The sequence below is a fragment of the Perissodus microlepis genome, chromosome 5 (genome assembly GCF_051167445.1).
Source record: "Perissodus microlepis isolate ML-2025 ecotype Zambia chromosome 5, ASM5116744v1, whole genome shotgun sequence".
Lineage (NCBI taxonomy): Eukaryota > Metazoa > Chordata > Actinopteri > Cichliformes > Cichlidae > Perissodus > Perissodus microlepis.
The window spans coordinates 6,393,938-6,407,226 of NC_140465.1; the positions used below are offsets into that span (position 1 = coordinate 6,393,938).

General features: G+C 42.7%; 2 protein-coding genes across 2 annotated transcripts; one reads left to right on the forward strand and one right to left on the reverse strand.

Annotated features, from left to right (window-relative positions):
- The first annotated feature begins 3,957 nt into the window (after positions 1–3,957).
- Positions 3,958–5,439, forward strand: LOC146386463 (uncharacterized). The gene is made up of 2 exons (XM_084927525.1): positions 3,958–5,083; positions 5,168–5,439. The coding sequence occupies exons 1-2, from the start codon at positions 3,958–3,960 to the stop codon at positions 5,437–5,439; spliced, it is 1,398 nt and encodes a 465-aa protein (XP_084783651.1).
- Positions 5,440–5,732: 293 nt separating this feature from the next.
- On the reverse strand, positions 5,733–10,435 carry LOC146386464 (uncharacterized). Its single transcript, XM_084927527.1, has 2 exons — positions 10,367–10,435; positions 5,733–10,203 (listed from the first exon to the last, which is right to left on the reverse strand). Exon 2 carries the CDS (start codon positions 9,177–9,179, stop codon positions 8,370–8,372), a length of 810 nt encoding a protein of 269 aa, XP_084783653.1. The 5' UTR covers positions 9,180–10,203; positions 10,367–10,435; the 3' UTR covers positions 5,733–8,369.
- Between the last annotated feature and the right edge of the window lie 2,854 nt (positions 10,436–13,289).

Genomic DNA, 13,289 nt, shown 5'->3' on the forward strand with positions numbered 1-13,289 from the left:
TTCTTTCCCACACTCCTCCCATATGGGAAGAATGAGGTGGGTTGAACAGCCATGTGCATCCTTCCTCACTGAGGTACCTTGAGATGTTGGTTTCATCTCGTAGGAGAATTTGAAGTTCTCTGCAAGCTCCCTTAAAGTTTGTGCCACAGTCAGAGCGGATCATCTTCACAGGACCACGCATAGCAAAGAACCGCCGTAGAGCATTAATGAAGCTCGATGTGTCCATTGACTCTATGAGCTCGATATGCACAGCACGAACACTTAAACACGTGAAGAGTACTGCCCACCTTTTAGAGTTTGCTGCACCACCTTGGGTGCAACGGGTGGAGACATTCCAGGGGCCGACTACATCCAGACCCACATTTGTAAATGGGGGTTCAGTGCTGAGACGATCAGGTGGAAGATTTGCCATCTTCTGCTCTGCGGGTCTACCACGAAGTTTGTTGCACGTAACACACTTGCGTAGGTTTCTGGAGATACATTTCTTTGCCCCTACAATCCAGATGCCAGCCATGCGGATAGCTCCCTCAGTAAAAACTCTGCCTTGGTGGTGAACCCGCTCATGGTAGCAGTTTACAAGTAGAGTAGCTACGTGGCTGCGGCCAGGAATGATGAGAGGTCTCGATTGAAGCATGCTGGAGCCGCCCACCAACTCTTAAAAGTTTGCTATCATCAAGAATTGGGCTGAGCTTCCTCAGAGGACTGTTTTTGGGAATTACTTCGCCTTTCTCCAAACAAGACACTTCCACTTGGTATGTCTCCCTTTGTACACATCCAATAATGGTATGCTTTGCTTGTGACAGTGTATCCATTTTGTGTGGCTTCAAACAGTGATGCCAACCTTTGCAATCTTGCCCATTGCTATCCTTCTAAGACTTGAAGGATTGTGCGATGTGGATTAGGGAGGCCACAGCTCTGACAAGGGGTTGCCACATGGAGAATCTTTCAAATCGGTGCAACCCCATACTCCTATGGGGGTTTGCAACAGTAGTGATGTGGCTTCTGACCTCTGTATCAGAGTCTGGATCAATGAGGTCATAGGATGTTTCTTTACCTGAGTCTATGTCCCCAGAACGTCTCAGAAAACGTGGACCTGTAAGCCAGTTGGTGCTTAGGAGATGAGCTGGAGGCACTGACCTGGTGGCAACATCTGCAGGGTTTTCATCAGTGTGGACATATTGCCACTATTCAGGGCATGAGAACTTCCTTATCCGTTCCACTCTGTTGCTGACATACACATAAAATCTCCTGCTTTCATTGTAAATATACCCCAGCACCACCTTGCTGTCAGTATAGAACTTCAGACTATCAAGACTAAGGTCCAGCTCTTTCACAAGCAGCTCAGCAATTTCCACTGCCAGAACAGCAGCACCTAATTCCAGCCTGGAAATAGTGTGGAATGGCACAGGGGCTAACTTGGCTTTCCCCATTATGAAACCAACATGACATTTACCTTCCACATCTTCCACTTTGAGATATGCCACAGCTGCAATGGCCTTGGTGGAAGCATCTGAGAAGATGTGGATCTCTGTACGTTGTGCAGTGGACAGAGATGTAGCAATGTAGGCTCGGGGAATTGCAAACTGTTCCAAATCCTGCAGTGAATCCCTCCAGGTAATCCACTCTGTTGCCTTTTCAGACGGGAGAGGAGCATCCCAGTCACTGCTGTCACGAGTGAGCTGCCGCAACAACAGCTTTCCTTGAATAGTAACGGGAGCTACGAGACCAAGCGGATTAAACAAACTATTGATAGTTGCAAGAACTCCTCTTCGGGTGAATGGCTTCTCACTTCTGGCAACACGGAATGTAAAACTGTCATTCACAAGGTCCCAGCTTAATCCAAGACTTCACTGCAAAGGAGGTGAATCTTTGTCCAGGTCGAGATTTTTCAAGTCTTTTGCATGATCTGTTGATGGGAAAGCCTGCATGACAGTTAGGCAATTGGATGCTATTTTATGAAGTCTCAAGTTGGAGATGGCAAGCATGCCTTGGGCTGCCTTGAGAAGAATGATAGCTGTTGTTGCAGATGACAGTGACTTAAGTGCATCATCAAAGTAGAAGTTCCTGTGTATGAACTCTTTGCCTCTACCCCAAACTCGCTCTCTCCATGTAAAGCTGCTCTCCGGAGCCCATAAGTAGCAACAGCTGGAGAGGGGCGGTTGCCAAACACATGGACTCTCATACGATATTCCACAACTTCCTTTGTGATGTCATTGTCTCTAAACCACAGAAATCTGAGGAAGTTCTTGTGGTCTTCCCTGACAACAAAGCTGTGAAACATCTGCTCAATATTCGCAGAAGGTGAAGGAAGGTGCTTTCCAAAATACATTTGCAATCAAATAACTTTGGAGCTGGAAAGACAGCTTAGCTCAACAGGTTATAGGAGATCCAATGCCACCTACTTTTCATGTCAATCTTCTTTGTGGCATAAATCTCCCCTTTGATCATTGATCAGTAAATAACTGCATATAAATTCATCTAACTGTTATAATTTAATGAGTAAAGATTCTCAGATGATTGAATTGCGGTTTTAGTAAATGTTGAACCTTTTTGCGATTTCTGTTTTTAGAATCAATAGCCCATATTTTCATCCACTGCTGAAACGTGCCTTTGAGTTTTTCATCATTTAAGAAGAATAGGTTCAGGCAACCATTGTGTAATTAGGCTTTGTGTATGTTGGAGATGGCATTGATCCTTCCCTTGCTAGCAAGTGAAACCCATCGATTGCTGTTCTGTCTTGCTTTCTTCATGGGATTAAGTCTGAACTAGCGGGCCTGCTGTAACACAGACCCAACACTGGGTGATGCTGTAGCGCTCTTATTCGTATTACTGAAACCATATATCTATTCTAGCTCACCCTAAAACTGTGGAGAAAATTGATCTGTTAATAAACGTGGTCAATTATTTGGGAATGTTCTGGCAAGCACGTCGCATTCTTCCGGTGGGGAAACTAATCAAGGGCAAAGTCCCACTAACACCTACCACTCACTTTCATAAGCATACTTGTCGATCACTTCCACACAGTAACGTCGTAATAAATATAATCCCCGGTAAAGTCAGTTAGCGAACACTACTGGCATGTAATGCCAATGACGACCATTTCACACACTGTCGAAAATGCTCAAAATGTTGTCGGCACCAAAAGTGAAGGGCTGACAGTTGTGTTTACATACCAACCGTAAGCGCTAATGTTGGTTAGCATGAGCTAAAGTTAGGAAGTCTGACACTTGAGAGGCAGTGAACGCAGAGAGAGCTTAAAAGTGCATCTGTGTTTTTTGTTTTGTTTTTGTTTCCTTTGCTTTGTTTTAGGTTTTCTTGCATTAAGATGTTGCGCACAGAATCCGAGATATAATGGTGACTTAGCTGCTTGTTGGATAAACCCATGGATCTTAGAAAAGATTAACATTTCCCGGATGTAAGCACACGTGTATAACAAAATGGGAAAAATTACACTTGCTAACTTTTGCACATCATAAGTTTCAAAGTAAATAAATGTTTTTTCAAATACTCACCATGATCTGAGTCAGTTTAAACCTTTTTAATATGGCTGTATGGCACTAAACTTTTCGCTTGACAGCTAGCGCAATGCTAAGATTTACACGGAAACGATCCGCGGAAATCATTAAAGTACTATTGGTCCACATTTTTCTTCTATGGTAGCAGCCTGGGCAGAGTAACACCCAACTTTAAACTGATCTGTTGACACCAATGACTGTAGAAAACATTATTGCGACAACACGTTTTTGGGGGAAAATAAAAGAGATTGAAACTTTACTGATAATTTGTCCAAGTTGAAAAATGCCCTCCTCCACAAATGTCATGTAACAACCTCATTGCCTTACAGAATTATGACGTCACACACATGTAGAATCTTACCACCATTCCGATCCTTTGATCCTTAAAACCTATAAATAGGGGTGAAGAGCAACGACTTTTAGTCCGTTTCTCGCAGCATTGATGTGTGCAGCATTGAACCGTTCGCCAGAAAAGCCTTTTGAAATATTTGGATCCTTTGCAATAGTAACTGTATCCAGACCCAAGATGTCTCAAACAAAAGATCCAAAGGGACAAGAAGTTGACCCCTACGCGCTTCCCTGGGATGAGCCACTAGACCCTTCCCTCTCCTCTCTTCCTTGGTGTGACCAAGTAGAACTAGAGGAAAAACGTTTGGAAGAAATGGAGGATGAAGCGCTCACAAACACAGAGAAGATGAAGTTCTTGATGGAGGAAAATGAGAGAAAGAGCGCTCAACTAAAAAAGTTGTCATACCAGCTTCAAAAAAAGGAAGCTATTATTGAGGAGAAACAACAGGATCTCCAAGACATGGACAAAAAGAACCAGGAGCTCCAAGGAAAGCTTGATGAAGCCCTGCGACAAAATAAAAAACTCGTCCAAGAAAAGATACAAGACGGCATGAAGAAGAGAGGGCTGCAGAGCAATCTCCGAGACATGGAGCTAATGTACAGTGCTGACAAAAAAAGGCTTGATCGCACACTGCAAGCAAATGAGAAGCTTCTTCAAGAGAAAAGGGAACAAAAGATCAAACAAAAAGAAATGGATCGCAAGCTTCAGAGCATCGAGCAACACAATGAAAGCTTGCAAGGAAAGCTTCATGAAGCCATGCGACAAAATAAAAAACTTGTCCAAGAAAAGATACAAGATGGCATGAAGAAGAGAGGGCTGCACAACAATCTCAGAGACATGGAGCTCATGTACAGTGTTGACAAAAAAAGGCTTGATCGCACAGAGCAAGCAAATGAGAAGCTTCTCCAAGAGAAAAGGGAACAAGAGATCAAACAAAAAGAAATGGATTCGAAGCTTCAGAGCATCAAGCAACAAAATGAAAGCTTGCAAGGAAAGCTTGATGAAGCTCTGCGACAAAATAAAGAAATCCTCCAAGAGAAAGAGCAGCTGGACAGAAAGCAGGGAGACATGGAGTGCCAACTCCAGCTCATGGAGGCAAAAGAAAGGATGCTGCAGGTAAAGTCTGATGAGACACTGCACAAATATCAAGATCTGCTTCAACAGAAAGAACAGCTGGTCATTAAGCAGAGAGAAGAAAAACTTCTTCTCCAGGAGTTTGAGAAGAAAAACCAAAGTCTGCAAGAACTTTACAACAAAATGAAGTTCAAAGCATCTGAGCTGGAAGGAGAAAATGAAAAACTGCAAAAACAGGAGGCAACATCTAAAGTGCTGAAAGAAAGGTTGGAAGAAAAACAAGCCGAAATAGAAGAAGTGGAGAAGAAATGCAATAAGCTGGAGAAGCAAAACACAGAAACAATCGAGGAGTTGAAAATCCTCATCCTCGAGAAAAAGGTGCTCGTGGAAAAGCAGCTGGAGAAAAAGAAAAAACGCTTCCGCTTCTTCTGGAGGAAGAACACTCCTTCTTTCACTACTGCCGATGTCACCTCGTCTCCCCCCACCTCTGTTCCAGCTTAATCCTCCCCCCTCTCCCTTTAACTCCTAACACGTCTCCCATCTCCCTCCCCTCTCTCTCCGTTTTCACACGCACCCCATCCAGTCCCGACAGTTGACTGCCCCCTCTAGAGCCTGGTTCTGTCATAGGTTTCTTCTTTTAAAGGGAGTTTTTCCTATCCACTGTTGCCTAGTGCTTGCTCAGAGGGGATTGTTGGGGTTTTCTCTCCTCTATCCCTTTACTCCTTTCATCACCCCCCCCCCCCCCTTCTTTTTTCTTAATAATATAACAATAAAAACAATTGGCTGCATTTTAAATGTGTCAGATCAATGGCTTTATTCAAGAATACAAGTAATGGGTAATAGCTGCATGTGTGTTTGTGTGTGTGCATAATATGCATACTTTACTTGTTGGATCCATATCCTGCAAGGAATTAAATAAAACAAGAAGACAAACAAAACCAAGACAAAAATATTTTTCTCTCCCTTCCAAGGTCAGGAATCAGGATGAGGAAGAAATTAGGTCAGATCAGTGCAGGTTTTCGCACTGCTGACATTGAAAAATGTATGGCGAGATTTCCAAAATACATTTGCAATCAAATAACTTTGGAGCTGGAAAGACAGCTTAGCTCAACAGGTTATAGGAGATCCAATGCCACCTACTTTTCATGACAATCTTCTTTGTGGCATAAATCTCCCCTTTGATCATTGATCAGTAAATCACTGCATATAAATTCATCTAACTGTTATAATTTAATGAGTAAAGATTCTCAGATGATTGAATTGCGGTTTTAGTAAATGTTGAACCTTTTTGCGATTTCTGTTTTTAGAATCAATAGCCCACATTTTCATCCACTGCTGAAACATGCTTTTGAGTTTTTCATCATTTAACAAGAATAGGTTCAGGCAAGCATTGTGTAATTAGGCTTTGTGTATGTTGGAGATGGCATTTGGCCAAATAGAGAACATGCTACTACTAGGCTGCAGTGGGGTGTTGGTTCTTCGCAGTGGTCTGAGATCGAGGGCGGAAGGGCTGCTCTGAGATCCTTCCCTTGCTAGCAAGTAAAACCCATCGATTGCTGTTCTGCCTTGCTTTCTTCATGGGATTAAGTCTGAACTAGCGGGCCTGCTGTAACGCAGACCCAACACTGGGTGATGCTGTAGTGCTGTTATTCGTATTACTGAAACCATATATCTATTCTAGCTCACCCTAAAACTGTGGAGAAAATTGATCTGTTAATAAACGTGGTCAATTATTTGGGAATGTTCTGGCAAGCACGTCGCATTCTTCCGGTGGGGAAACTAATCAAGGGCAAAGTCCCACTAACACCTACCACTCACTTTCATAAGCATACTTGTCGATCACTTCCACACTGTAACGTCGTAATAAATATAATCCCCGGTAAAGTCAGTTAGCGAACCACCTTCCTGTGGTCTTCCCTGACAACAAAGCTGTGAAACATCTGCTCAATATCTGCTGTGATGGCTACCTGTTCATGCCTAAACCGCATTAGTACTCCCAGCAGACTGTTATTTAAGTCTGGCCCTGTCAACAGCACATCGTTCAAACAGATGCCAAGATAAGGAGCGCTTGAATCAAACACAACTCTGATCTGGCCAGGCTTGCGTGGATGATAGACGCCAAAACTGGGAAGGTACCAGCATTCATCTCCATCGTTGAGTGCTGGAGCTGGTTCAGCATGATCTCGCTGAAAGATATTCTGCATGAAAGCCAGAAAACGTCTCCTCATCTCAGGCTTCCTTTCTAGACTTTTTGCAGAGACTGGTGAAACGAGTCAGAGCTTGTTCTCTGTTGTTAGGCAGCCGTGGTCTTGGCATGCAAAAGGGCAGGGGAGCTACCCAACTGTTAGCATCATCTATGAACATCTCATTATCCATCAACCGAATGAACCGTTTGTCCTCAATAGATGGGGAACTTCATTGTCATTCTCTGTTCTTTCAAAGATTTTGTTGCCAAGTGAATGATCATCACAGTTCTGAAACAGACTGTCCAGAGGATGAAAGTGTGACATGGTTTGAGAGTTGAGAGGTCTTATGCCTTGTTGTAAGCTTCTCTTTCACAACTAGGTGGTTGGGACATGGACTGAAATGAGAGTGACGCCCATTCTCCAGAACGTTAGTCCGGTAGACATTAACTGCTTTCGGCTTGTGAGCTGCACCCAAACAGACGTCTCCAACTACGACCCAGCCAAGGTCCAGCCTTTGGGCAGAGGGTGCATTATTGGGCCCGTTGCGTTGGTCTCTCACTTTATGGACTTGTAATACATCCCGACCCAGCAGAAGGAGAATTTGTGCATTTGGATCAAGTTCAGGGATGAGATGAGTGATAGACTTTAGGTGTGGGTGGTGGTTGACTACATCAGGAGTAGGTATCTCCGACCTATCATCTGGGATATGGCTACACTCAATAAGTGTGGGAAGAGGAATGCTGAGATGTCCATCCAATGGCTGAGCCACAAATCCAACTCCTCTTCGGCCAGATAACTCAGTGACTCCAGCACATGTGCGCAGCGTGTAGGGAGAACCAATACCCTTGAGGCCAAACAGGTCAAAGAATTTGGACCGAGCAAGAGACCTATTACTCTGGTCATCAAGTATGGCATAGACTTTTATAGATCTTTCTGGCTGTCCTCTAGGATGCACTTTTATGAGGCAGATTTTAGAGCAAGAGTGGGAGTTATTGGCAATTCCACACACTTCTGTGCATTTGGAGATTATGCCTGGAGAAGCCGCTTCATTTTCCTCCCCGCCATGCTCATCCTCAGGGTCTTTGACAGCCCATGGAGCTGGTCCTGGATGAAGCGCTGTGACGTGCTTGTCACTGTTACACTCTATACAGTGAATGATTGTTTTGCAGTCTTTAGCAACGTGTTCAGTTGAGGAGCAGCGTCTGAAACAAACTCTACTATCTCGCAGAAACGTTTTGCGTTCATCTAGTGTCTTAGCTTGGAAGCCCCTACACCGCTTGAGAGGGTGGGGTTTTTGTGAATCGGACACTGTCTGTCCACATCCAACTTACTGCTAGCTGACTCTGTGGACTTGATGGCAGATGTTGATGTAATCTCTGTTTTGTTGGATGAGACCTGGCTCCTTGAATGCGTGTACCTTTTAGGTGAGTTTTCTGGTTTCACTGTTGTCATCCCAAATGAGCTGAATGCAAAACTTGGATCATTACGAGTGCGGGCTTCTTTGCAGACAAAGTCAGTGAAAAATGAGAATGGTGGAAACTGGCCTTGGTTTTGCAGCTTGAACGCACTGCCTTGTGTCATCCATTTTTCTTGAAGGCCATACGGCAGTTTCTCCACTATTGGGTTAATGCTGCGAGAGGTATCCAGATAGGCGAGCCCAGGCAAACAACCTTCTAACTTTGCTGACTCCAACTCCCTTAACAAGTCACCAAGCTCTCTCAGGTTGAGAGGGTCCCTGTTGCTGATCTTAGGAAATCTCTCAAGTTTGTCCAGCAGAGCTTTCTCAATTATTTCAGGAGACCCATAGTTCTCTTCAAGTCGCATCCACGCCATCCTGAGCCCTGCAGCGGGGTCATTGACATGAACAGCTCTGATTCTCCTGACTTGCTCAGATGATTGAGGACCTAACCATCTAGTGAGAAGGTCGAGCTCTTCATTGCAGGTGAGTTTCAGCCCCTCGATGATGTTCATGAAGGTAGACTTCCAGCCCCAATAATTCTCTGGACGATCATCAAACTTTGTCATCCCGGCGAGCCATGTAGACAGCAAAGTCATTAATACCGGTATGGTTCAGAGCAGAGGGGTGCGCTGCTTGCATTCTAAGAGGATGTGTGTGTGGTTGAGGTTCCTGCAGGGGGGTGACACTACATGGATGCCCACCCGGATGGATGCTTCATACCATTTTCTTCAGAGGTAGTATGGCTCTCGACACGAGCTGGAGTGGAGCTCAGTCTATCAATGGCTGTATGAATGGGATTCAGTTTGTTGTCCTGGAGTGGTGGAGCGTGAGAGAAATCGTGTGGCTGACTGGAGGTGATGTGGGACTCAAGGCCGGGCAACGACAGCTGACTAGAGTGCATCCTGGAGTAACACTCAACATAATCATTTGTTCTTTTTTCTGTGGAGTCAGGGGGAATTCCTATGATGTCCACTGCCCTGAGATCTTGTTTAGAGCCGAGTTCTGCTGCAGCTGATTCCAAAACCTCTGCCTCAGCTAAAGCCGCTGCAACTTCTTTCTCTTGCTTCAGTGTGGCCAGAGCAGCCTCCATGCGTGCCTCTTCTACTCTAAACTGGGCTTTTTCCACCATGAGTTCAGTTTCTTTTTTGACAAAGGTGGAGCGAGCATGCACTGCTTCAGCTCTTGCGCGTGCTTTAGCCGCAGCTAGGCTTGCTGAAGACTTGCAGGAGCTGTTAGAAGAACTAGCAACAGATCTGGACACATATGACTTCACAGATGTTCCTGGAGATCTAGTCTTCTGTTGATCTTCTGTATCTGGCTTATTGTCCATATTGACTATTTGGCATGTAAGGTACAACTAAACGACGCGGGTAGATTAATGGGTGGTAGCGGTCTCTGCTATCCAGACTTGCTGTGTTATCCCTGGTGTGATGCTGTTTTTTCACTATTCTGTCCGCTGCGTGCGTGGTTCTGGTACACGAAGTGACAGATAGCTAAACATATGCCGTAGGCACTGAAAGCGTTGAATGATGAGTCAGACATGAAAGTAAAGTTGAGGGCTGTTTACTTGTTTGTCTTCATCAATGTACATCTTACAGTGTTTTCGCAGAACTTGTGAAACTACAAAAATACAAAAAATAAATATGCTCAATGAAGAATTATGCATTTGCTTCACATGGCAAACAGATTTAGGTATTTATATATAAATCTCTCCAAATATGCATAAATCAATAAAATATACATCACTCACTACTCATAAAGATGAAACACAATTCAAACTTACAAACAAAGCTTCTCCATGGCATAACACAGGTGGATGTTGAAGGATTAAACAGAGAGACTTCTGGTACACCTCATTGTGCAAATCCCCAATACTAAAATGGCTTCCTGCATTACCCCACTCATGTGACTCTAATCATCCAATAGGAAACAGCTTCCTGTATTACCCCACTCATGTGACCCTAAACATCCAATAGGAAGGAATACAAGCCAAACCACAGAAAAAAATCACTTGCCCGCAGTCTCACCACTAGGACCACTAGGAGATGCTAAAATTCTCAACGTGCACATAACATTACACAGTTACTTTTTGAATATGTAACTAGTAACTATAACTATTTACTTTTTCAAAGTAACTTGCCCAGCACCGCTCAGGAGTTCCCTTTTTTCAACATCTTGGTGATAACTTACAGAGCTCTGCATTGTCAAATGCCTACTCAATTAGCAAACTCTTACAGCCATATACAACATGCGGGTCGTTAAGGTACCCAAACCAAAACCTGTGCGTGGTTCTTTGTTCTAGATTAAAATGTGTGTTTGAGGTTGGTGAAGCTAAAAATGATGTGAACCATCCTCAAACAACATATACCTGTGCACTCTCCATTGCCATCATCAAAACACAAAACAAGGAAACATATTTCGCAAGAATGTCTTGCGAAATATGTGCTTTCCCATTCTTATTTATACAATTTCAACTCCCTGCAGCTTTTTTACACTCAGTCACTTACCAGACGGCTCAGTTATTTATGTTGTTCTTTGGAACATGTGAAAAAAGGGACACATTTTGCTTAGGCGGTGATGGAAAATATAGTAAAATTGAATTTAGTCATGCAAGAATTTTTGTGTTATTAAACCACCGTCTGTTTATTACCTGCACTCTGCTGTTGTGTCAACACAGTTTTGCACATCTCTGAAAGGACCAGTTCACTTACATCCCTTTTTAATATTTATTCACTTCTGCTTTTCTCTGGTTCACACACTCTCTCTCACACACACATACACACAGTCCCATCACGTTTTATTATCATCATTATTTTTTTTTATCATGTTTTCTGTATCCCAGTCATCCTGTATGCGGAACAGGGCAGCACATACTGCAGGTGTGCTGTGTCTTTGTTGTGGGTTGGCTGTATTTAGTTTATATGGTGTTTTATAAATATTTTTTAAAAACCAAAGTTCTATTAGTATTTGTATAAAAAAACAACAACAATATTTTCTGAAAGAGTAACTATATGCCAGTGTTGACAGATGGCCCCGCCCCTCCCTGAGCCTGGTTCTGCTGGAGGTTTCTTCCTGTTAAAAGGGAGTTTTTCCTTCCCACTGTCGCCAAAGTGCTTGCTCATAGGGGGTCATATGATTGTTGGGTTTTTCTCTGTATGTATCATTGTGGGGTCTACCTTACAATATAAAGCGCCTTGAGGCGACTGTTGTTGTTATTTGGTGCTATATAAACAAAACTGAATTGAATTGATTTATTCAAAAGTTGTACGCAAAAGCAGATTTTCAAATACTTCGTCCCAGAGGAGCTTTATGCTTTTGGATTGAGCTGAGCATTTGGAAAAATGAAAAACCTTTCAAAAAGTTATTTTATTAGATAGCCTGCAATTATTAGACAACTCAAGTGAAAACCAAACATATGGAGTAGAGGGTTCAGTATATGTGAGCTGTGTTTTTTGAACATGATATGCAGTTATCAGGGACACAGTCAGTAATTTTGGGAAAAGCCAAAAGCTTAACAATCATCACGCACCATGTAACTCAATTATCAAAGAACATTCAAAAGGACAAAAAAAAAACCGAACTTCAACATGAATGATGCAAAAAAAAAAGTCCATTCTGCACAAACGATAATAATTTCCTGGATTTCATGAAGGACAGAGCCATCAACAAACAGAAAATTAAACTTCACTGATGCTAAAATAAAAATACTAAAATACGCACAGGCTTTAAAACAGTTTGCAGAGAGAACAATTGCATACAATAAAAGCACTGCACAAATGAAGATGAAAAGATAATAAAAAATGTGATAAAATCATGTTTGTCATTTACTCCAAACAGCAGCAACTTAACAACAAAGCATCACGGATGCATCCTCAACCATTTGATGTCTAAATACAGACACCACCAGCGACTGAGTTTTAATAAACACGAGTAGATTGCAGATTGCTGACAAATGGTGGAGTGGAAATAACCAAATATGCACGGCGAGGAGATGAGTGAAAGATTGCAACGATCACTGAATAAGCTGCACGTTATTTGAGATAAAAATCAATTTCTGTTAGATTTCTGGCTTTGTGTATGCACTAAAGCAGCTGCTGTTCATGGAAAGCTGTTAAAGCCATAATTCAGCTCCTTCTCCCGGATGGCATTTTAACATTGCCGCATGTGATGTGCATGTCACAGTGATAGCAGTTATCATGTTTCTGTTTAGGGGATCGGGGAAAAAAAGAAAAAAGATAGGAATGATGGCACTTCCTCACACATGTGGACAGATGTGCACCTTCCTGTACCCCTGTGACAAAAATGTCTCTTTTATTTTATGTGATTGTTGTGGTCTAAAATTTGCATATGATCTATGGTTTCCTTTCTATTTTTGCAGAAAGTAAAGAAGTCAAAACAAAAGGTCCAGCAGGAATTGTAGGAGTGCCTGATGATTTATGGGGACGTCACCTGTACACAAACTGTGCTAAACTAAAAATAACACAAGCCAACATGTATGTAATATGTAATACGTATCGCCATTTCTGTCCATTTGTCCACATAGTTAAAACAAAAAATAGCTTAATGTGATGCATCTTTCTTTAGGATTTATTTGTTTTTAGCATTTATTATGCTCATGAGATATGTATGAATTTAGGTAACCCTCCCTTTCTTTTGTTATTTTCAGTTCTGAGGCTGAGAAGGTCAAGCAGCTTGCCTTTATTAAT